The sequence below is a fragment of the Diadema setosum genome, chromosome 4 (assembly GCF_964275005.1).
Source record: "Diadema setosum chromosome 4, eeDiaSeto1, whole genome shotgun sequence".
NCBI lineage: Eukaryota > Metazoa > Echinodermata > Echinoidea > Diadematoida > Diadematidae > Diadema > Diadema setosum.
In genome coordinates this window covers 1,617,195-1,644,189 of record NC_092688.1, presented here as the reverse complement: position 1 = coordinate 1,644,189, position 26,995 = coordinate 1,617,195, and the positions used below count along the sequence as shown (strand labels likewise).

Sequence of the window (26,995 nt, the reverse complement as noted above, 5' to 3'; positions counted from 1 at the left end):
GACAAAAACACGATAAATAACATTGATGCATAAAAGTTTGGTTTATAGATTCGAAAGCTTTTGCAACTGTTAAAAAAGGTATGATGTATACTCTCACACCTTGGCTTCAGAAAAATCAAGCGTGGTCTGCTGAATGAATCTTGCTTGTGAAGATCTGGCTACTCAGAACCGTCACCGTGATTATCGAATCCACCCTAAGAGCATGAAAAGATTCCGCTTTTTTTTCTTCCCAACTGAGGTCTGTTCCTTGATGCACGAGCGAGCAGCTGTCAGCCTCCATAATCGTCGAAATAAACGCAGGCCGATACTCCCGGCCTGAGAATTCTCCACGGGGGAATAATGTCTTGCCCGCGAATGGAATTCAGGATCATTAATTCCAATCAATTACAAAATAGCAGAGTTCAACCGACAGTTCGCTGCTCCAGATTCTCTTCTGAATAGCTTACATTTAACGTTTTCTCCTTTGTTTCTAACAAATCATCAAGAAAGTTTTATCATGGAAATCTGTTGAATTCGGAAAAACAACCTAGACACACAACGAGTAAAGAAATATATCATACAATTATTATTCACTTTAAATTCATGGTTCGAAAGAATATCATCAAGACAAATAAATCCATGGGGCCTTGAATCTTAATTTCATTATAAATTTTCTATGAAATTTACAGGATTATATCAATTTACTTCACAATGAATGAAATATCAAACGTTTATTCTTTGAAACATGGATATGAGAGTATCATTTTTGTAACAAACCGGCCGTATAAGTATAACAGCTTTAAATGCCCTCATTTAATAAGTTTAACTACTGTATATACGCGCCAAGCGATGGTCATGATATATCGTTTTGGGGCCCTTATACATCCATGCCATATTCATGCTTTACCTCAAGCTTTCACTTTCCCTCCCAAAAACGCACACATTCTAGCACACACACACAAACGCACACACACACACACACACACACAGAAAGAGAGAAAGAGAGAAAAGCAACTCCTTTCTGCGCATGCGTACATGACCTTTGAATACTCACGGGGTACTTTCCCTTTCATGATGATTGTGTGTTTTTATTTGTTTTGTTTTGTTTTGTTGTGGGTTTTTTTGCGTTGTGGAAATTTCCCAAGTGTACTACAAATCAAATTTCATCGTAACGACTTCGACCCTGATCATCCACGATGCCGACGAGGCAACGATCGTAATTCGTGTCTTCTCGGCTGCATTTCTCATTGTTCTTTCCCGTCGGTCTACAGACATCGGCATCAAACGGAGATCAAACGATGCGCTTTCGCTTTGTCGCCGACCTCGCCGTAACGTTGCGACCTTCCCGCTGGGACAGAAAGGATTTGGGCTGACAGGCGATCAGTCAAGTTTTCCCGCGCTCCTTACAGCGAAGAGAACGGCGTTTGGTTAGCAGCGTAGATCAGAGGTTATCATTGTTTGACTTCAGTGTAGATGATACACGAGCGTTGTATGTATTTTGAAACTGAAAAATGACCTGATGACGTTTATGCGGTATCCAAAATCAGGAGTAAATATTGAAGCGTATATACAAAATGTACCAAAGCGATTTTTTTCCGCTGTATGAAAGAAATTACATTATTTTGTACTGAACCTCTGAAAAGTCAATTTCTATTTGTGTGTGCGTGTGTGTGTATGTTTTTCTTTTCAATCATCACCTCTCCTGCTATAAGAATACTTAGATATTACACATTCGCGTTACAATCTTGTCCCAATTCTGTGTGTGTATTTAATACTGTGTGCGTGCGTGTGTGTTTGGTTAACAAAGTGAATATGTTCTATTTTGTTGAGACTTAAAGAACTCAGCTAAATATGACCCATTTTCGGTCGTTTTATCACATCCGAATCGTAAAACATTGCAATACACGTATTAGTTTTTCGAGGAAAATTGTTTTGCTTTTATTTGTTTATTTTTGCTTTTCTTCTTCCGTGTGTGCATCAATGAGAAATAAAAATAGGATTGTACTTAACTAAATGCTAAACTACATGTATATTACTCATTACGTGGCACCATAACAGAATTTACCACAAAGATTGATTCTCATACATGTCATGTGATAGTTGAGGCTGATTTCTGATCGATATTTCTCACTGTAACCATCGTCTTCGCCCAGTGTCAAAGTCTGCAACTATCAAATCATATTATAAATCGAGATGTGTATATAGATGCATCAGTCAAATCGAAACATATATGAAAATAACGTTAAAATGGAACATTAGACAGTGCGTCAAAGTTCCAGAATACGAACGTTTCAGATCATTTACTAAATCCTAATTTCGACTTTTAAGAAAAAATAAAATCATGACAAAACAATCCTTGTAATATTTGTTATTCATTTACATCAGTCACCCGGTGTTCTGTATATACAGTAGATTGTGTCATCTAAATGCTAAACTCATTCGTGTATTGAAATAGCCAATCAATGGGTTCAGGATTTTTAATGTCTCAAGAATAGTTATCATATTATAAATGGAACGTACGTCATGTACGTATAACAAAATAATGCACGGTACACTTACGGTAATATATCTTGTTCTGATCTATCTGTACCACCTCTGCAAGCAAACTAAAAGATTAGCATGAGAATATCGAAATCTCGAAAAATGCAAACAAAGGAGATTATTGTGATATTATTGTAATTTGTATTATTTAATTATGTAGATAGGTGTCCAATTTTAAGAGCTGAATTACCGTTTGTGCAAGAAAACACGGTTGCGTTAAAAATCCAAAGTTAGACCCGAAATACCGCTCACCTACGTTAAAACTTAATAAGACTGCACTTTCCACGTTAAAACAAATTTGATTTATTCTTAATGTGACCTGTTGGCTGCCTGGGAGAAATCCAGTGATAGTAAAGAGCCCCCAATCATCTACCAAGGTAAATTGGATGGTTAAAGTCTTAGGAAAGAGGCCCCACGTAGATCTCAACGACGTCTCGTTGCCAGCCTTCTGTCTTCTTTCTTTAGTCAGCTGGCTTCAGCTGTACCCTGGAGAACAAAAAGTAACATGCTATTGGACATCAACCAGAAAACAGCAACAACTGTGATTTCCCTTCAACTCGCATTGCTGACATCCATCATCTAATGTAAGTTGCCATATTTGCAACTGTTCATGTTTTCTTGTTGATATTTTGCGCGGTGGCAACATGCAACATCCCAAGATGTTGGGATGCTAAATTGAACGTCTGGCCCTAGTAAGCAGCAGAGATTTCTATCTCCATCGAGTTTATTACCTCCCGGGAGCGGCTGCGTGCCTCGGTAATGTACCCGCTGCTGTCGATTTTTCTCCCAAATTGCCCCTAAAATATTGACCCATCTCCTCAAGTAACCCATTTCGAAGAGGAGAATGGAGTAATAGAAAGTTATAGATGCCAGAGAACACCTGCACACGACCAGTCTTTTCTTCAGATCGGATTTATTGGTAAGGACGGGGAAAAGAGAGCTTTTCCTTTCAAAAAGAAGCAGGTAAATCCAGCTTACGTGGACGCGGGTCTAGCACTGGCATTATCATTATTGTCATTATCATTATCATATCCAAAAGTCGATAAAAACAACAATGACAACACGGCATCTAGCATGAGGAGGTAGAGTGGGGATTGTTAATAATTGATTTCCATGTGTCAGACACGTTTAGCTGCGGTCCTGCCGACGTTCGGCTTGTGGTCCCTTAGGTTTGTTTTGTGCAGGTTCTCCCTTGCAACTGCGCGAGCTGAGCGCAACTGAATGTTCATGCAAGATAAAAAGAAGACACATTCCCATGCGGTTTGTACTTCGTTTTGCTTGCGCTATCATTTCCGTCAGAAATGCGCAATCTAATAGAGAGCGAAATGGGTTTAGGAGCGCAGGGAGGAAGGGGGGGGGGTGGAAGGAAGAGGAGTGCATCCAAGAGGGAGACATAATGAATCGAAATCGTGCTCGGCGTAATAGGGAGATATGAAGACCCCTTCTGTCAATATGTTTTCAATCACGCAATAACTGGATCTAAATTGCGCAGAAATGGAAAATGTAAATAACGCCCTACCATCTCACAGCCGAAGTCGAATCGAAAAATTGTTTACCGAGGACCTAGCGTGACTACCACTAAATTGTCCTACAGGGAAACATTGCATCACCGCGTTTGTGGCGAAATGGTACCGGGAATATAGGACAGAACTCCCCATCTTGAGAGCTGTGTTTCCGTGTTGGTGGAAAACGCATCCCTTGCTATATTGTCGTCAAAGCTATAATCAAAGTGACACAATATGTATGAGAATATGGTGGTAAATGTCAAACTTGACGTATTTTCATGTTATTCTTTGAAATGGCAGATATTATGGTGGTCTCTATATTCAGCGAGGTGCAATGTTGACGTCAACAAGCTGATCTTATCTCCCCTAAAAGAAAAAAATAAGAGGAAAAAAAAAGAGAGAGAATGTCAGCAATCATAACGTGCTAGTAAGTGAAGGACATACATCCACAGAGTCCATCATTATTTATCAGCTAAAGAAACCGACAGAGACATAATAAAACAGAGAGAGAGAGAGAGAGATATAGAGAGAGAGAGAGAGAGAGATACATAAAGAAGGAAAGTGACAGACAGAGAAAAATCGGGAAGGAAGCCGAAGACAAGGATGTAGATTAAAGTCGTGAGAGAGGAGATATAAATGGAAGTGGATATATAGATAGAAAGCGATATGAAGAATCGTAGACATAGAGAAACTGGTATGATTGGACTGAACGAGAATAAGAGAATGAGAAATAGAGAAAAGAGAGAAGGATATAGATGAAATTGGAAAGAGGGATTATATATATATATATATATATATATATATATATATATATATATATATATAAAAGAGAAGAATAGAAGAAGGATGATATAGATGAAATGGGGAGATAGAGGGAGAAATATATAAAAGACGAGAATGTGAGATACATGAACAAAAAGGGGAAATACCAAAAGTAGGGTAATGGCAAAGAAACAATGAGATGAACCCAAAGCTCTTGAGCCGCACTACAGTCAGCGATACTTGAAGTCGCTATGTAGCTACCCTGTGCGATCGACTTTTATACCGGCCCCAAAACGTTTTTACATCCTCTCGATATAATTCGTATTTGTCTACACTTGATCCAAGTTCTGTTAATGAGTGGGGATGACGATCCCTGTCGGAAGCAATCAAGTCTGTGATTAGCTCTAATTCTTGCACGACAAATCACCAGAGGGCAGAGAGTTTGGAACGAGAGAAACCATCTAAATAGTTTTTATTTCTGGTAATTGTGTTACAACTAAATCATGCGATTATCCTGTTATCACGAGCAGATTCACGTGCAGAGAGGGAAATGATGAGAAAGACATACCTTAAACGTGTTTGATTGTCGCCCACGCATTTCTCCGTCTCTGTCTCTCTGACTGTCTGTCTATCTCTCTATCTCTCTTGTGAAACAAAAATGAAAACACTGCCGTTTTTAATTTTCCTGCTTTTGATAATTCATGTGCGTCACCAAAAAGTGGCATTATATTTGCCACAATTACAAAATAAAAGAAGAAATATCTATATATATCTTTTTTGGCAATACAGTTGCAAATGATTTAATAGATTACCATAATCCCCAATGCAAAATATGATATATCTCTGGATACCGCTAATGCCATCACATTAATGTCATCAGTTAGAGGAACTGCAATTGGATTTGACATAGTGATGACTCAAAAATAGTATGCTGCATTACGCAGAGAGAAGTAGTTGTGAGAAATTAAACTATTCCAATCGAGATTCTGAAATTCCTAAAGTTTCTGCGTTAGGACTTCCGAGAGTCTCTTCTAGTCTGGGGTTAAAGGTCCTATTTACCTTTGGGAGCAGTGATTTTAAAAATGTTCAAGATTTCACTTTTGTGTAGGTCGGTTGTATCACAAAACATCCTACCATATAAAATTTTTGCAATAAAGCCTAAAACATAAGGAGATTTCACTATTTTTCTCATTAAACCATAACTGTGGACGGTTTAGTCTGGAAACATTTTTATTATAACTATTGTTCACGTTTTGTATAGTTAACAGTACTTAACATCGATTATACTCAAAAACTCAATAGACAGCAAGACTAGCTATGGTACGTTTTTTTTTTTTACGTCGTATGAACATTGCTTCCACTTGTAACTTCTAATGCGTGCAACAGTCAGGGACAGTAGCAGAGAAGAAAGAACGAAATGTCGGAGAAGGGGAGGGAAGGTCGTGAAGTTATCAACCCGTCACGTGACTAAGTCAACATTAATCGTTATTCCATTAATATTTGGCGCCAACTCGATGCGTAAAACACCTGCGCCTCCAAAAGAAATAGTTCATTCATTTCACTATGACCTCCCCGCCTCCTCGCTTTGATATTTCCATCGTTTGCCATCGTCTTCTCCTCCATTAAAGGTCAACTTTTTTCTTTTACTTTCGTCTTCTCTCTCTGGATCTTGAAGCAGAGTGATAATTACTGTACGACACCTCACTCTGTACGTGTTGAAGATGACCTCGATTGTCTTGAGGACACACTCACACACGCACACACACACACACACACACACACACACACACACACACACACACACATGCTCGCTGCTGCGAAGATTGCTTTGATCCCTCGCACAGCAATAACATGTCAACCTCAGAACAAGCTCTACATATACTGCTAATCCCTCGATAAAAGCAGGCAAGATTGGACATCTAAATTTTATTAAAAACGACCCCCACCTAAAAGCAGCCCATCGTATGACAAATTGAATATATCACACTTTCAAAACAAGTTTGGATTTAAAAAAAAAAAATGTTTGTTCTAATTTTTGAGGTAGAGCTAAGTCCTTTCTTCCATTTCCCCCATAGAGAACAGCTGTATAGCAAACAAAAAAGAAAAGCAATACAGGCCAGTAGCAGGAGATGTGTCTTATACATTCATGACGTCATTTCATACATGACAGCTAACAGGAAAAACCAATAGAACGGAATCATCAATGGACGCACAGAAGTGGACTGTAAATGTATGATAACTGCTGCTTGATTTGACTCTATTTTGTCAGTTGTTCGTCAACATCTCTTATATTTTGCAATTTCTCTGATAGAATTGATTTTTTGACAAATTGAATGTGTTTGAGATTGAACATTGTTGTGTGTTTCCGAGCAATAATATCTGCAAGGGGGAGACAAATTTCAGTTCAGACTGTGAAGGAGAATAAAAAAAAAAGAGATCAAGATTAGAAAATACAATAACCTCGTCCCAGATTTACTCATGAATTCGAATACATTAGTGAGATGGCGGACTCTGCACAAGTTTCAGCCACCAATCTATTATATACCGGGGCAGGCGCCTAGATGCATAAACACTAAAACTGTCATGAAGCACACTGCATGCACATACTTTTTGTTTCGATTTGTATGCATTAGTGCAAAGAAGTCTCAACTAGGCCTGTGTCGTAACTAGGCCTGTTTCGTAGCATGTGTGACAGGTGCCATCCGGCACGTCACCCGAGTGTCCTAGCTACTCATACAAACAGCCTTTCGCGAAAGCCCGGAATAGAAGGTTTCGTGTACAGATAAAGTCACTTTGTCAGACAGCCGTAAATCGTTTGCAAACAATGGTAAGTAAAAGTAAATGTTTGTGCTCTGTTAGGAAGGAAAATGGCAGGAGTGGAGAAAAGGAGAAAAACCGAGAAGAAATTACAAAGGAAAACAAAGTCGTGTGGCAGCTGACGACTACGGAAAAGGTCGTCGTTCTTCGGCGTTGACCAGTTCGGACACGAGGGGCGTGCAGGTAAACTGCTTGTCGGTGAAATTTACACCCACAGCGTCCAAACACGAGACAGGCCCTTGAAATTGATCGTTTGATAATCCCATCGAGAGGTATCTTCGTGGGCATTTGAAGAATTCGGCGCCTGTCTGCGCCTGCGCCTTTGGTTGGTGGCCAGATCGTAAAACCGGCGAAGGTACAACTCCGTTGAACTCGATGTTGCTATTATCAGGGCATGCGAGTTGAAGATAAATCTTACTGCACTCACGAGGTCGCTAAGATCAAAATTAATATGGTCCTTTACAGCGTTTTTGATCTGACACTCCCTATGTACGCAGTGAAGGAAGAGATAAAACAAACCTCCACTGAGGATCGTAAGCCCAACTCGCGTCGATGTTCTACGTTACTCCAGTACGTGGGCTCAATACGGGCCATCAAGCCAACTAATCGAAAGAGCATTCTTTGGTATGCTACTGCACAAAAATGTCAAACTGGTGTCGTCATGATTGTGTTTAACACATTAGCATGTAAACACACTCAGGACTCGTCTTGATCCATTCTTCCTTTTACCCCCTCCCCTCTCAGCCTCCCACTTCGTCCTCATCGTGATTGGTGTTTTACCTAATCAATTAGAAAGCTCTACTACCTCTACCAAGAGGATGGGCCTAATTGATTAGCACGTGACCCATGGAGTCCAAAGCGTTCTCACACCACAGCTATCTACTCCTGAATATCAAATGTGATTGGAATGCATCAATATAGATAATCTGATCTTGTGAGTGTCGCGCAAGAGTATCGAATGTCAGAATGTATGTAGTAACTATAGTGCTAAAGAAAAATAAGGAGATAGTTGCAAAATGAATACTTGGGGAGAGTTGTTGGCTAAAATTCAACAAGTTATTTTTACTATATCGTTGGAACAGTACGGAAAACCAATATAATTACTTCATGCATTCCGTCATACTGCTTCATAAGACTCTAAACAATTCACAGACGGTACATAAGCTTTGCCTAAGTTCAACTGCCATTGACATAACATATATATATATATGTATATATATATATATATATATATATATATATATATATATATATATATATATATATTACTGAATCTAGCGCTGTCGTGAATGCTGACATTCTCATTTACTACTCTCTCGTTACTGAACGCGAAGATATACCGAAAATATAAAACGTCTGCTTGCGCGATGCGTAGTTTTGGCGTCCAAAAATAATATGGTTTGGGATGGCAAAGTCGATACGAACTGACGGTAGAATCCATCACTGCTTGCGTGTTACGTGGAAAGCAGGGGGTGCTAAGTAAGGAAGATTAATGAGCGAGGAATTACGCATCAATTTAAGACAGGTAGAAATGTAGACAGGCGTATACACACGGTGTCAAACTTTTTTTGCTCTGCCACGAGCCAAAACAAACAGTTTTAACCTCAGAAGTATTCGGCCGTGTGGAAACAGGAGGAGAGGAAGACAGAGACGGGCTGAAATAGAAACAAAAAAAAAATAGAAAGACTGATAGAGACAGTAAAAAAGAAGAAGAGATATTGAACGAAAGAAAGAGAAGGGGAGATGGGGTAGAGAGAGAAGGGGAAAACGGAAAACCGCCTTAAAGGAAGTGAATGGCATTCAACAAGAACAAGCAATTGGTGTCTAGACAGAAGGCACTGTCAGCTAATTGTAGGATTGTGTAAACACTGGCACAGATCAATGAGACAGAAACACGAATCACACACGCACACACACGCACACACACATACACACATACACACACACGCACATGCACACACACCCTCACACACGGAAACATGTCGCTGTATTCGAATTTCATTCTTTTTCTCTTTTTAATATGATCATCCTGTCCAACACTTATCTCTTAATTATTTCATTTGTGCAGAAAAATAATACAATAAAATAGTACAATATTTGTATGTGTACAAACACACGCACACGCATATTATATATATATATATATATATATATATATATATATATATGTATATATGAGAGCATAATGCGCACATAAGATGTTATTATGTATTGTACATGTATGTATAGTATACTAGACAATTAATGTATATGTAATGATGATTTTTTTTTAACATAATGCCAACAATAATGACTGTGATATCAAACATGTCAAATAGCAATAGTTAGAATTATGTCAATGGTTATAGTAATAATGCTGTTACTATCATTATTATCAAATTTGTTGTTGTCATTATTAGTATCATTATTGTCATTATTATTTTTTATTATTGTTATAATTACTACAATAAAGATTCATATTGAATTTGATTAAAATACAGATTTTTTTTTTTTTTTTTTTTTTTTTTTTTTACTTTTACATAGGTCCTGCCATCATGAATTTAGCTGTTGCCCGGCTACGCAATGTAATTTAGAGATGACAATTATTTCAATGATGACACGATAAGAATATCTGCTCGAAAATTCTCTCAGAATTTGATTGCTAATGTAATTTGTAGATGAAAAGTTGCTATGTGTAGGCCTATACAATGATAGGAAAAAAGGGGGGAAAACATTGCATCGGTGACTGCATCCACGTTGGGTGAAAGAAGTGGTGAGAAAGTTGCCGCTGTGTTTGCCAATGAAGATTAATGGCGTCTTCGCTCTAATTGCGGGCAAATTAAAGGCGGGAAAACACAAGACAGACGACAAAAGCATGGAGAGCCGTCGCTTTCCTGTCGGCCATGGTGGGTAAAATAATATTGCAAGACATATTGTATTTAGCGAGAAGGGGAAGATGAATTTTAAGATTGAGCGCGGTTGAACTATGTGTGTTTCTATCAGTCACTGTCAGCGATGTCTGCTTTCAAATAAGGTGTGAAAAATAATCCCAAACCTTATAGAGGTGTCTTATCATTTATTATAGGTGGAAAGGCCAAATACAATTCAATTGTTGGAGAAAAAGATGTAGAGTATAAGATCTTCGAACAATCGTATGAACAAAATAGAAACAATAATTTGAAACTCATATGTCTACATCCACACATATACACAAACAAGCACATATACCTCACACCCTTACACAGACACAAACACATTTCTGACAAAAGTGCACAATAAACACACACACACACACACACACACACAAATACACACACATATATATTAAACTATTTTGCTTGGTCAGCAACAGCCAAAAATAAAGTTAGCCAAGAAATGAAAATTTTAAGGTTTATAATGATTAATGATTATGTTTATCTTTGACTGAAAGAGAGAGATACGTTATTGTGGGTTCTAATGAAATAAAGCATGTATACATTAACACTACGTAAACTGTAATCTGTAAACCTACAACAGTGGTTTGTTCAGCTCCCACAATTCCGAATATGTCTGATTTAGTAACATGCCTATGAGATGCTACACGTATGAAAGTAGATTAGCCCCTCCCCTCTCTCAAAAAAAAAAGAGGGATAAAAAGCTCGTAGGGGATGATAGTGGCATACTTCGATTCTCTGAAACAGAGGAAGAAGCGGAAGATAGAGAGGGAGAGAGGAAGAGAGAGAGAGAGAGAGAAGACGCGAAGTAGAGCTGATGAACTATACGCATTTCGAGTGGAATAAGTGCCGAAACGAGCCGGCCACTCTTTTCTCTCGATTCCTGAAACAAAAATAAAACTAAAAGAAAGAGAGGGAGAGAGAAAATCTGGCCGTCGAGCCTGCGAGCACGATTCGCTGTGTATCACTTCAACCTCCTCCAGCCGTGTTTTGTTACCCTTAATATACCCTACCTCGCCACTCACCGCGTGTGTGCGCCGTGATTGCGAGCGGCATTTATCGATAGTATCGATCGGGTGGTATCGGGTGTCAATTAGACCGATGGATGTTGGGCCGTGAGGGTAAAATCACGTTTTTAGTTACTGATGAATATACGGCGGCGTGCGGGGGACTTTAAAGTCAGGTGGGGAGGCAGAAAGAGGGGGGAGTGTGGGGAGTCGGGTGCAGGGAATGTGATGCTAAAACAAAGTGGGCGAAAACACTCAACGCTCTTAACACAGTGTTGAATACGCTGTCAGTAAAGGGGGATTTTATTTAAAATGGGGCTGCCTCTGAAGAAAGCGTGAATTTCCTTCAATTTTTGTAGCAACTTACAATAGCTGCGGACGATCAGACTTCACGTGGAGCACCTTTTAAGACAGAGAAATGCAGATAGGTGTAGAAAATCTTTACTTTTACGTGTATTGTCTGCTCTTCAAATCAAAGAGACGCCTTAAGTGTTTCAATTATCCACTCCTGTGCTTGTATGCTTCTATCTACGGTAGATATTAAGTTTGCAGATTCGTTTCTGCTAGGGACAAGGGAAAACAACTTGAGTAAGTGTCATAATTGGATACGAGTTACTGAAGTCACTTCATCCTGTTTGTAAGGGATGCATAATTCGAATGAATTATTCACGGGAATATATTTCAGAACCCTGAAGCGGCGAAAGCGTCTGAGGCTCACCAAAAACACCTGTAGGTTTCCTTTCCTAGAGACTCATTATTTGATCAAATTCTGCTTAGAAACGCGGATAGTCATAGCCCCCTTATCCCCCTCCTTCCCTCAACCCCCCCCCCCCCCATTACTACCATACACCCTTCGTCTCGAAACTGTGCCGCTACCACTATAGCAACGACAGGTTGAATGGATCAGAGACGAGACGTACAAAGGGAAAAACATGAGTAAAATCAGAGCGCCACCGGAAACCACGTGCCCGAGGCTGTTTGTCACGTGATTAGAATTCAAATAAATGCGGCCGCTGATGGAACATGCCCAGAAGTTAATGGACTGTGACGTAGGAGATATCAGGTTGACGTTAGGGTGCTTTGTGGCACTTTACTCTGTAAGGAATCCCCCGCATCGTCTTCTTCTTTTTCCCTCAATCGTAAATCTTTCTTGGTCAGCTTTAATGTAACACCACGTCATGGATAAATACATAATTCATACAATATCATAAAATCATCATCCTACTCAAATTTAATATGAATTATTGATTAATTGTCTAACCACCACATATTGTTGTATATCAGTTAACCGCCCCCATAATGCAAAATGAAATTTGTGGGCATCGTTGATGGAAAGGCTTCCGTATTTTTATTTATTTATTTTTTTTTTTTTGGGGGGGGGGGGGTCAGCTACACTCTGCATGACTATGTGCTGGAAGTATAGATAAAAAACAACAACAAAAGGAAAGAAAGAAGAAAGAAAGAAAGAAAGAAAGAAAGACAAACAGAAAGAAGGAAATCAGGAGATCGTGGTGACATTACTCCAAACTGCTCGCCAGTATAATGTCATAGTTCTGTAACATTGATCAGAATTTATTACAGCGGATGTTGAGGGAACGCTAAGCGGGGAAAGACTAAACTGGACCGACATTTATGAACCTACAAATGATTTCCTGGTGCTCCAGCGAGGGCAAAAACTCCATAAACTGCGGAGATGATTGATATCTGACAATCATATACCGGTGTTGATGGACTTCTTTATTATCAGCATAAATATGAATTCTGAAGAGGAAAAAAAGAACAGAAAAGAAAAACAAGCACAAGAGCAAGTCTTTTGCTAACTTTTTTTTGTGTAATCAGTATTATTATAATTTTTTTTTTAATAAATGGTCCAGGTGTATTCCCATAACCCCCCACCCCCGAAAATGTGTTCGATATGTCGTTTAAAATCACATTTGAATTTGATGATTTCTTTTTTTTTTTCGGGCGGTAGGAGGGGAGGTAGCTTACGTGATTTAGATTATTATGACATGCCCAGTTTTAACACAAACTACGTTCATAAGTCTTTAGACACATGGGTGCTTGTTTCATCGAGATTCCTTAAAGATGATGGTCTTATGAATATGTTTTGGGGTACTGTAAAGGCAAATAATCTTTTGAAGACTAATTAACAGAAAAATTTAATATCACTGTTCTTCCTGTGAAGACGGGTCATTGCGACGTAATAATGATCATCAATTCTGTCCAACAGAATATTGTGAATTCTCGATCGGAAAAAAGCACCAGACTCCCAGTGTCTGATGATACTAATAACTTGAGGGTCCACTTTATTATTTTCTTCGTCAACGCTTCTGACCACTCTCTGAGCTTACAGTATTAAAGAGGCGACAGATTTCATGGTGAGTGAGTATAGAGATCAATATTTAGAAAACTCAAGCTCGACTCACCCTGTCTTTCTCTTTTCCTTACTCTTTAATAAAGAGGGAAGTTCACAATGAAAGTTATTTCCAGGAGATTGGCAGCGGCAGGGCCACAGTAATGATCGAGATTTATGTGGTCTAGCTCCTGCGTCGGGTTCATATTAGGTTGATCTGTGGTTCTAGTTGTCCGCATTCACCGCACTGATGGCGCTTCTTTGGAAAGGGAGGAAGAGTGTCTCAGCCACTGTCATTTAAGTTGGGGCTTTGGGTGAAAGACATACCAATCTCTCCCTGTCACTACCCTAATTACATTTTTGCCCCTCCGCTGTCTAAAATATACGATGACATTCACCGTAAACATTCTGACAGACGGAGAGAGGGAGATAGATTGATATACAGAAAGAGCCAGAGATAAAAAGAGGAGTATATATGTACTGGAAAGATCAGGAGAGAGAGAGAGAGAGAGAGAGAGAGAGAGAGAGAGAGATATGAATAGAGACAATTGGAAAGATAGAGAAGAGAAAGATGCAGAAATATGAAATTATTTGTGGATGTGTAGAGAGAAGCATATCTATCTATCTATATCTATATCTATCCATATATGTATCTGTAGCTATATTCACATTTATATCTATATTTAAATTTATAACTGTATCTATATCTATATCTATATCTATATCTATATCTATAACTATATCTATATCTATATCTATCTACATCTATACCTCTATCTATCTATATGTATGTATATATATATATATATATATATATATATATATCATCATCATCATTATTATCATTATTATTATTATTATTATTATTATTATTATTATTATTATTATTATTATTATTATTATTATTATTATTATCATTATGTGGAGATAGAGAAAAGGAGAAAAATAATGGAAAGAAAAGGGGAGATGTTGATATGTTTAGTAGATAAGCAATGGAAGAGAGAAATATATTAATAAAAGATAAACAGAGAAATATAAAAATATTGAGAGAAAGAAAGAGATGGAGAGATAGAGAGAGAAAGAGTTTATGAGAGAGGTGAGAGGAAGGGGGGGGGGGAGGGAGAATGACTTGTATTCTATACTGTGCCTCCAGGCGTAACAAGCTCGGCATCTGTACTATTTCCCCCCGAATCCATTTCTGCTGATGAGAATACCGCGAATGGACCGGGAGTCATCCCGTCCCGTTCGGACGTTCCATCGGGATATCTCGGGCCGGATTTAATAGGCGTTGAAGGAGGTCCGGAGCGATCTCTAGCCTTTGACCAACTCATTGGCAGCATCGTCGGAACAAATTAATCAGCATCCATCCCACCAAGGAGGATGATGTGGCCGGTCCTAGGGGACTAGCTACACGGCGGATGGTTGTCAGTCAACGCTTCTCAAGGCGTCACGGGAAGACATTTCCTGCTAATATCGAACTGGGATCGCCATGACAGTCTAATCATGGCTTGATAGAGAACGCGGATTGATTTCAGTGAAAGGTAACCAACCATATCTCTCTTGAGTAGCGCTAAAACACTGACATACTCTCCATTGCTGATATACTTTTTAACCAGCCTCTTGTAATGAGACCTACATGTAAATTTGATAAAATTAATTTGTATGCCTCTCATACAGCGAAATGCAATGACAATGCACTAAACAATAAATCAAATCAAACTGAATGAAATGAAATGAAATCAAATCAAATGAAATCAAATCAATCAAATGGTCTTTCACAAACAATGTAGTATGATTGACAAATCTCTCATCAGAGAATGCAGACCGAGTACCTCTTGTATTTATAATCATGACGATGATGATAACAATAATAATTTCATTGATAATGATAAGAATGATGGAGATAAAACAACAACAATATTTCATGATTGGTTATCATTATCATTATTGAAATAATAGTAAAAACAGAGGCTGGTTTGCAACACGTGATATAGATCCATCTTCTATTCCAGAACTCGAAACCATCAGAAATGGCGAAGTCTCCATCTTATCTTCAAGGATTATTCTTCGAAACGGTAAGGTCGTCCAAATAACCAGCGACCTGAGTGAAAATATCTTAGCTTGAGGAGGACCTGAAATCTGATTCCATCTAGACAGCTCTTTCTCCAGCAGGACACACACGTGCTTATTTTTCATCTCGCCAAAATTGAAACCAGCAGCGCCACGTCAAGAGGGTCAATGGCCTCTTGAGATGACCAAGGTTTAGCAGCTTAGTTAACCCTCACACTGCCATCGACGACCAGTGGGCATACAATATCTACAGCATAAAGAGAAGAGGGGAGTGGGAGGTTTAATTAAGACGGCCCTGCGAGATGTTAGCTCACTGGAATTAATCTTCTTTACGACACGCCCCTATCTCTTGTTCTCCCCTTCTCATTGGTCACCTGAGAAACATGTATGTAAATTTCAAACTTAAGTCTGTCAAGATGGCGCCTCGTGGACAAATCGCTGTAAAGTTTGACCAACGGTTCGCATGGTCGAATATCCAGTGTGTATTTCAAAGCGACCACTATGATCCAAAGTGACGCAGTTGGCTTGGATATAGATCCTTGCTTTTCTGACCTTTTGTTTCTTTTCAGTAATGAAAATCATCAAATATCTTGGAAGGGGGTGGGGGATGCAGGGTCCCTCGGGAATTGGCGTGTAGACTCTGGCATCATCTTCTTGCAGAAATTAAGTCTCACACAGGACAGAGAAGAAAAAAGATGACAAAATGCTGACGTGGTGAATTAGACACACCATTCGCATGATTCAATGTTTCATCCGATATCTAGTGATCTTTCCGGCATGAAAATCTACTGCGACATTCTAGGATAAGTGTCAGCTTTTTTGATTTATGAATTCATAAACATCATCGTAATTTTTTTTTTCTGGTTGTCGTTCCCAGCTGAACTCCGGCTCATTTGAAATTGGATCTCTTCCCCGCTGTGGCCCATAGAGTAATGCATCTGACATCAGACGGACAAATTTAATTGCACCGATCTTACGGGGGATCATGGGAGACTCTAAACAGGATAAAAGTGGGATTGCAAGTGTTCCTCCTAAAAGAGGTACAAGATGGAGATGAAGGTTGGGGGGGGGGGGCAACAACGATGAAGAATAAAATCAATGTCCTTGCCATTTGCATTACATCTCTAGGCAAACATGAAGAATAAGGAGAGTGGGTTCTTGGCTTTCGGCTGCTTTTAATTTGTCACGAGTTATTGGAGAGTGGCAGTTTGATGCTTCCGTGGTCTTTGCTTAATTGAATTCGCCTTCCGACTTTGTGATTGCTCATTCTTCTTCTCGTCCTAACCCCCCCCCCCCCCCTTCTTTCCTTCCAGCATCAGTGATGAACGCCTAAAAACGTTCTGGAGACTGTGGTGATTAGGGCGTAGGATCCCTCAGAGAAAATTTTAGCCTTTGCGCTGATGTAACAAAACACCCACGTTTGGGTGTCTTTTTCCATTACATTTTTCCTGAAGTTTTTTGCTCGCAGATCACGTAGACTCATTTGCTCTAAGACAAAAAAAAAAGCAGAACAATAGTTCCCGATAAAATGGATGCTGTGTCTTTTGACAGTACAACAGAAGAGAGAATGTAACAAAGATATCTAACTTACAGAGTAGAAAGCCTCTTTGTAAAATGAGAAATTGGGTAACGATCTTCGATGATAAGAATTGTTGCACTGGCTTGGCAAAAGGTCTCTAAATCAAATGATAATGGTATAGGATTTTTTTTCTTACTGTTTCCACGATTTCGGTGAGCTCACAGTCTCCATAAATAAAACACAGTCGTGATAACAATCCCATGTCACCTTCCATGAACAAAGTCTCAATTAAGAAAGAAGCGTGAATCCGGTTAAAAAGAATTAGCCTAAATTCGCAAAATATGTGGGAGTAGCTCAAATAGTATCGTGGCGTGAATTAGTCACTCGCGTGACGCAATGAGCATGTCATGGAATAGATGTGAATGGTGCACTGTATTTCCAAGCATGCAGACTTTCGCAACTTTTTTCGCAACTGACCTTTTCGTCTTCCAATTCTCCAATTCGCTGTACCTCATCATCCTCGGCTGTAGTAATTAAGAAAAAAATCAGTGGAGACCCTAATCGATGGGCCCTACCAACTAGAGACATCGTCTGACCACTGAATTATTCTTAAATTGGCAACGATACCGGCTAGAGAGTCTGATCGGAGAGGATTTCTCTATGAGATCGGAACTTCTACAGTATTTCAAAGTTTGACATAGTCAAGCAAAGTAAAATACTCGCTAAACTTTTTTTTTCCCGGAAAACTTCGAACTGCTCAGGACTGTGCCAAATTTAAAGATACGAGAATGGTGTATACTATAAGAGTTACCTCTATAAGTATTGCCTATTATTATTACTTACACTTCCGCTTCCTCACATTCAACTTTGAGGACACTCATCCGACTTCCAAAAACAGATTAAACAAAACAGCACATAAACTCATGCTCCGAATAGTAGAAAAGAAATAAATGTTATCTACATGTAGAATGGAAGCAGCGTAGAGTGAGAGACGAAGAGTTAAGGAGAGACATACAATCTAGTTTGCTTTGACAAGAACCAACACATACACATTTAGATCACAACCCACTTTTTTTTTATTACAGCTCACTTCTACTGCAGATATGAAAACATCGAAGCTGTCCGCCTATTCACAGCTCTTCGAACGAGGTATACTTTACAAAAGTAAATATTGAATCGCGCGGCGTGTTTGCTCCGTCCCCCCTCCGAAATGGAACCTGGGGTCGCCCACCACCCATCGTGGCCGTACGCTCGGTGTTACCGCGGTCGATGCGTCCGCGTCGTCCGGGGGGACACTGCGTGCGTGACGGGGTGAGTGTGTAAACACCGCCAGCGGCCGTGTCACGGGTTAGCTTTCACCCCCGTGTCACATTGGCTCTCTGCAGGTCTTCTATTAGACGGCGGAGGAGCTGTAATTTGTTCCTCAGGCTCCCCGTAGATGTGGCAGCTGTCGAGCCCACATCAACACGAACGGTACAAGAGGGAAGAAAGATAGCTGTTCTTTCTTTAGTTCTTTATTCGTCAAGAGGCATACAAGCAATATGCATTTACTCTTTCTCTATCTCTCTCTCTCTCTCTGTCATAGATTCTATAATCACATCAAGAATTCGATTATTTATGATTCGATTCTGATTATATGTCAACTGTCCCTCTTGTCAAAATATGACATGACGTTAGAATGTAGACTCACACACACAAAATGAACGTCAATAAAACAGACACACACAAGCACACACAGTATTTATACCGGTATGCATACGCTGCATTGCAAATATGTATAAATATAATATATTTATATATTCATATAGATGTATACATTAATCTATATAATCATATATATATATATATATATATATATATATATATATATATACATGTATGCATACATATACATATATGCACCGTGTGTTTGTTTGTGTGTGTGTGTGTGTGTGTGTGTGTATGATGGTAAGTGTATGCATTAACTTGTTTTTTCTATGATAATTTGATTAGTGATTCGTCCAAAGCATAGATATGACCCATGACGCCACCACTGAGTGGCATCGTTGAAGAAGATATTGAGGTTGTTTCCCATAAAGTTCGCCAAACTTGCGAAATACGAAGTATCGTGTGCGCTGAAAACACGCGAACAGATATCAGCGTTTGATGGTCCAGACGATTACACTGATCTAAACAGGAGGAAATCGCAGCGAGTCTTTGGCTCGCCGAACATCAATAAATACCACCACGTAGGAGCAATCTAACGCATGAAGAACGGTCTAATTAGAGGTGTTGACATCTACGGACACACGCCTTGGTATCAAAGTACCAGAACCATGATGGGTATATACTCCGGCACATGCCCCTTCCGACTCCGATTTTAAGACCAGCTGAAGTTAAAGGGGCATTCCAGACGATTTTCATATTTTCATATCATGCTGTACATAAATCGACAGCTGCATGTATAGATTGTGTAATTTATTGTGGTCCTTGAGCATAGAACCAATACTCTGAGACAAATCTTAAACAAATTACACTGTACAGTGTTGATGACACAGGAGCCTCACATATTTCAGAAATGTAGCGGTGTCATTCCATTACAATACTGCTTGCTTCACAGGTTCACCTGTGTGAAATCTATGCATGCCTTCTTCTTTTGTTCTGCTTCCTTGAGCCCCAGCTTATGCATTCTTATGGTGAGGCTGCCATGTCATCATTCTGGTTCATTGCAATTTGTTTTGAATTTTGAAAACATTCTTATTCCTCATCCCAATCACTGTGAATTCTGAAACTCTGTACTCAGTATAGAACTAATCTATATAGTTATTCACGGTTAATGTAAAAGTCTCAAAATCATCCGGTCTCCTTTAAAAGGAACTCCATAGATAGAGCTTAATCTCAGAAATACAGCATCATCAATCACACAGACCACAAAAAGTTTCAAAGAGATCAAGATATAACATAAAAATGTTATTGAATTTCGAAGTTTCAAGTGTTAGTACAAATGTTACCAAATGAAAACTCAGATGTCTGTGAATCTGAAGATATTTTTTATTCAAACAACCTCAAATGCTTGTTTCATATCATAAATAGTACTTCGTAGTGTTTGCTATAATAGTGAACAATTTCATAAAATGTTCTATATACACAATGATGCAAAGATTACGTTCTTTTGATTATAATATCAACATGCCAAATTCAACCAGCTCTGACACTTTCTGCGGAGAAAATACTACCCCCCCCCCTCCCCCATGGAACTTTAATTCAATTTTAATTCAATTCACTTCATATCTTTGACGGGAAAAAAAGGAAAAACGAAATGGCGAGTTGCTCTTAAACTTAATGGCCCGAATTCACGAAGGTGGTACAAATGAAACCATTGTTTAAACCATGGACAAAACCATGGAGTGCCAAGTGTCGCATGGAATATTTCGTTACGAAATCAGTCATTTCGTCGATGAAATGATTATTTTGTAACAAAATGACAACATTTTGTAACTAAACGAACATTTCGTCCACGAAATGATAATTTTGTTTTAACAAAACGGTCATTTTGTCGACGAAATGACCGATTTTGTAACGAAATATTCCGTGCGAGACTTGGCGCTCCATGGTTTTTGTCCATGGTTTAAACCATGGTTTCATTTGTACCACCTTCGTGAATTCGGGCCAATGTGTTAAGCACGAATAAAGCGAGTTATCCAAAATATCATACCCCGATAATATTGTGTTCACTTATCTCGTCACATGACTCTGACGTCATTCTCGCGCATTGTAAATGAGGTTGTTATCTATGAACGCGAATTGAGTTTCTTCATGCTCAGATCAAGCTAAAGTGAGTGATTACAGATTAGTCAATGTCAAAAACTTAGACTACAACGCCGCTTTGATAGCTGATTATGCAACACTTCCTGAAACAATTTAATAAAGTGACAGTATTTCAGACGTCACATCAGTCAGATGACATGTAAATGTCAATTCCACACAGTTTTCATGATTTCCAAACGTTCCCTCCGTTGTCACGTTCTCCGGAAACGTTCATTTAAAAATCAAGCACATTGATTTAACCCTATTATCTTTTCATGTAATTATTTCTCTTGTAGAAGATTTATACTTTAGTTTGTCTGGGAAGAGATTGTTGTCTGAGCTTCTAGTATATTCATCAAACTTATCGATTTCCATTCATTTGAACTTCATAGGGTCTGCAGTGATGATTTGATTTTTTTTTAACATTCCTCGTTAACTGAGGAAAGCAATTTCTTGTCTTATGTAGCGCTAGCGCTCTTACAAACACGATTTCCACATACAGTAACCATGGTAACTTGATGTGGCATTATAATTAAGACTTTATGATTTCCACTGTGTTTCTTGTTCGTAGAATCATTTCTCTGACTGTCATATGCGTATTTTGTTAACTATACTTTAAGAGACGTAAGATAAAACAAGTTAGATTTGATCTATGGCATACGGATAACTGAGATGTTTAGATAAAAGTATAGCTGTAGTAGGAAAAAGAGTTTTTCCTTTTGGATATAAAGAAACTATCACACTACAGAATGTGAATAAAACATTAGATTGTAGAATATACGAAATGTAAACAACACACTGATATGATAATATGCAAAATTGTTATTAATGGAAAGACAGTCACAGGAAAATAGAGCCATACCGTTTATAATAATTGAAGATATTATTCACAAAAATGATTCAGCATTTGAGTAAGAAAAACGTAACGACAACAAAGATATCGATAAAATACACACATGCCGCACGCACAATACATAAATCAAATGAGTGTTATGAAATAATACACGTTACAATGTGAAGTAATGCGCATCAAGTGGTTGTATCTTTGGATTCGGTGGTTCAAATAGCGTTTAAATTTTGTCATAGCCAGTGATAGTCTTGTTCATTTTACCGAGATTTGTAGACTCGATGTATGTTTCACCAAAGAATCTGAGTATAGAACTAGAATAGAAATATATTTATTCGCATCGTGTTTTTCAAAATTGCACATTGCAATCTTAAAAGATGATTATTTTTTTTTCATTTCATCGTATTAAGAAAACCAGTCCAATCAGAGATATATGAAAAATAGATTACGTTTTTTGTAGATTTATGGAATTTGTGAATTTACAGAGTTATCGTTGGTTCTGAACTCACGTAATGCTAATAGCTAAAGACGGTCATGACTGTTTGTTGCTTTATTGCTTTGCTTATTGTACGCTGCTTAGGATCCATACGACGAAAAACGTCGTAAAATTGCACGATTTCCAACAATGTGTCGGTAAAACACTCATCTGCAATAAATATGGGTACACCCTCGAATTATTCTCTGCACAATTTCTGTTCGTGCGAACACACGTCATACAATCTTTTACACAGCTTCCTTACACAGCTGCTTGAAATGCCAGCCACCCATGAGATTCATGCTGTACAAAGAACCCGGTACTGCAGCTTGTAACCAGATCCGGAAAATGTCCGGAGTACTGGACAGAGTCACCGGATTCTGGTTTCAATTTAAAGGGGCATTCCAACCGATTTTCATAATTTCATATCATGTAGTACATAAATAGACAACTCCATGTATAGATTTGTGGAATTCTTTGTGGTCCTTGAGCAGAGAAACAATACGGTAAAAAAAAATCTTAACAAATTACACTGAACAGTGTTGATGACATAGGAGACTCAAGTATTCCAGAAATGTAGCAGTCAATACGATACCACTTGCTTAACAAGTTCACATGTGTGAAATTTACGCATGCTTTCTTCTTTTGTTCTGCTTCCTTGAACCCTCACTCATGCATTTTTATGGTAAAGCTGCCATGTCATCATCCTTGTTCATTGCAATTTGTTGTAACTTTTGAAAACATTCTTATTCCTCAACCCAATCACTATAAATTCTGAAACTCTGTACTCAGTGTAACGTATTAATAGTTGTTAAAATGTAAAAGTCTGAAAATCATCCGGTGGTCTCCTTCAAGGGAGGTCTAACTCTGTTGAACTTTGGCAGCATCAGCTATGATTATTTAAATCACTCATCTTGCCAGTCCAGTTATTTGAAAACAGAACGATGAAAAAAGTACGAAAACGTGGAAGTTTTTCCTTCCTCATCTGCTGCACGGATCTCTCATTAAAAAAAAAAAAAAAAACAGACACAAACTAACAAATAAACAAAAACCCTCCACCCAAAACGCACATGAATGCTCAATTTCTGAACAGCTTGTGTGTGGAAATGTTATCTTGCCCAATAGCATGTTTATTTACCTGTGATCTCTTTAGTGGTAGAGCAACAAGTCAGAAAAATGCTTGTAAAATAAATCAGGAGCGTTTGCCTCCAATGAAGTCAGTTATGTGTTGATGTGACTACACGTTTGAAAGGGAAAGGAAGAAGAGCTAAAATGCGTCGTGTTTTGCTACGTATAGGTCCATAAATGACTGCCAGGTTGTCGGCTTAGTGTTAATGAGATTGTTGTATCGTAAAAAAAAAAATCACATTATGCTGTAAACCTGTGGTGAGACTAAGTTTGTTAATCGTCAACTCTCTCGTATGGTCAACTTTCTATATTCATTGCCTATACGAAGACGATAGAATACAGCAAGTCAGTTTTTTCTTTCATATTTAATCTGTGACGTAATGAAGATATCAAACCCAACGATCATCTGTTGTAGCAGCTGTTTTCTTTAACTTTGCAAACTCATTTCATATAAAAATACACAACAAATGCATCATCGCCAAAATGAATGCGCGTAGATGAATATATGGGATGAAACGCACACACATTCACACAAACACGCACACTACATACATGCACACACGTGATAGAGTATACAACGCGGAAGTAGAAGTACGCGGCGAGCCATGGAGCTCACCGCAGCATGCGTTCTTGTTCTTGTTTGCTTGTCATATTCTTATACTATTATTTTCATCTCTTCTCTCCTCTCTCACACACACACACACACACACACATTCACTATCTCTCTCACACTCTATCTCTCTCTCTCTCTCTCTCTCAATGAGAGGGTGTGGTAGGGTTAAAGTCGTAGTATGTCTGTCTCTCTAAGACAAGAGGCTCGGTGTAGTTGGTGGTGTTGTGGCTGCTGGCTGTCTCCCAGAGCATGGGGGCGCGAAGCACGATCCCCAGCGTGCCGCTCAGACACATGACAGAAAACACCCAGAGGAAGACTCGGTCGATCACCAAGGCAACGAAACGCCAATCTTCACTGATCTGTTAACAGAAAGAGCAGCAAATTTATATATTTTTATATTTGTAGTCATGTATCACCTCATCTCTAATGGTTAGACAAGTATCTATTGGCATTGAAAGTAATATATTTTGGTCAAAGATAATCAGCAAAATCATTCAGACCAAATACCAACAGCATGCTTGTGAACTCTAGTTTGAAGTATCTACCATTTTACTACACTGCCGATGCATTGGCGATTTCAATATTCCGTATAAAAATTGACTAATTGAAGTCCAAAGAAGCTGATGATTTGATTAGCTCGTAGGTGCCTGACTTAAAAGCTGTAACGCGCGTTCGGTCTTCTGCACGTATGAGGCTAATGCCACCCATGATCATATCAACTGCTTAGCAACCTACCTGGTTTTCGTCATCTTCTCTTTGCATGTGCCTGGCTATGACCTCCACACAATCCAGCATCTCCAGGCACTCCTTAGGTAAGGAAGTGTCCGATAAGTTCAAACCTCGGTTTCTGCTCTCGATTTCCTCCAGCAATGACGGTGTGATCGTATCGATCACGTACTGCGCTCCGGAGCGCAAAAATTTGCTGTCGCCTGACGTGCCGAGGAAGCGCCCGCACAGACCAGCTGAGGCGAACTTTTTCTTCATTTTCCTGGCCGATTTGTACTTTTCATGCTCAAACGGCTTCCCCGGCCTCGGCATACACAGCACCTTGGGCAGGAGGTTAAGGAAGAGGTATCTCATCAGAGGCGACATCTCGTGAGTTCGTGCGTTGCGGAAGTGTAAGTTGATGACGATCACGGTGATGGTGATCGAGAGCGTCACCAGCACCATGGTGAAGAGCATGTAGCGACCGATCAGCGGCAGCGTGGTCGACGTCGGTGGGATGATGTTGGGGATGAGGAGAAGGAACACGATGAGCGCGAGGAGGATAGATATGGAAAGCGTGATCTTTTCCTGCGCGTCCGACGGAAGGAAGAAGACGAGTATAGTGAGGAAAGAGATAAGGAGACAAGGCACTACTAATGTTACGATGTAAAACAGAGGTTTTCTATGCAGCACAAAATAAAAAGTCACATCTGCGTAGATCTCCGCGCAACACGGGTACTTGATCTCGTTCTTCTTCGCCGGTGACTCCACGATCTCCCACTCCCCATTCGGCCAATAATCTTCCTGGTCGACGATTTCAGACTGTGCCTTCATGTCGATTTTCATGGTGTCGTGCGTCCACGGACCAAACTTCATCAGGCAGCTCTGCTCGTCAAACGGGAAGTACTCGATGTCGATCTTGCACGAACTCTTGTAAATGGCTGGAGGTAGCCACATCACATCCCCGGTGTATTTGACGATGGCGTTGACCTTGAATTGCACGTCATAATTGCCGTTGGCACTTTGCGAAGGAAGAAAAAATAAAAGATATCGTATGGAAAGAACAAGAATAAATGATCACTTAGGGAGAAGTGTACGAATGAAACCATTTTTTAAGGCATTTCATTTTCATCCCGTGAAATATAATAATGCACTAGAACAATATCAATACTTGCTTTCCACATATAACGCTATGTTATCATAAAACTACCATGAAGCATATAAACTTATAATTGCCACATTTATTCGAGAATCAAATGAATGTTTGGCATAACCTTCTATCGTACGACAGACACGAACATTTTTCTTTTGTTTCCTCTTCATATATTATTTCCTCCATTTGACATAAACATGACACATTGAACGGCGACCATTAGAAAATTATGGAATGAAAATGAACGGCATTTTAGACATCAGGGGTAAAGAGGCAATTGTAACGTAAGTGTGGACATATCGTATTGGTTTCACCTGAAAAGATACGTAATACTGACCTACACAGCAAATAGGAAAGAAAACAATCATGCTTAAAGACTTAAAAAATGTCGTTGTTTTTTTCTATTTGGTTGGGTAAATCAACCGAAGAGAACCTAACGTAAAGGCCAATCATTATGACGTCATTCCTACCTCTGCAGCGGGCTGTCCATACGGCTTGAAACTTTTCATTTTCTGCACGTTATGCTACATTGTATTGCCTATGGGGAAGATAATAATTGGATGTATACAAATTTCAATATCTCGCTGTGTCAGCTTACTTGTTGTACAGCAAAATATCTGGGAGCCATATTTCGACGGATGGTATGTGGATTTCCTTGATCCCATCGTAGTCGGCAGGGTCCCACATGAGGTCATGGTCCTTCCATTCCTAGCAGAATAAATCAAGAGAAAAAAAAAAGTTCGTCAAGAAATGGAAGAAAAAAAAAGTAGAAAGGTCTGAACAATGAAGACTACCATTTATCCTTCCTACGTGAAACTGCCAC

At 39.1% G+C, this 26,995-nt stretch overlaps 1 protein-coding gene across 1 annotated transcript in view; it reads right to left on the bottom strand.

The window, feature by feature from the left end:
• Positions 1-24,457: 24,457 nt before the first annotated feature.
• Positions 24,458-26,995, bottom strand: part of LOC140226749 (neuronal acetylcholine receptor subunit alpha-3-like) — a 50,461-nt gene continuing 47,923 nt past the window's right edge. The window contains exons 4-6 of the mRNA XM_072307181.1: positions 26,771-26,880; positions 25,050-26,040; positions 24,458-24,673 (exon numbers count right to left, since the gene is read on the bottom strand). Of these exons, the coding sequence (XP_072163282.1) occupies positions 24,458-24,673; positions 25,050-26,040; positions 26,771-26,880 (1,317 nt within the window). The remainder of the gene's footprint in view (positions 24,674-25,049; positions 26,041-26,770; positions 26,881-26,995) is intronic.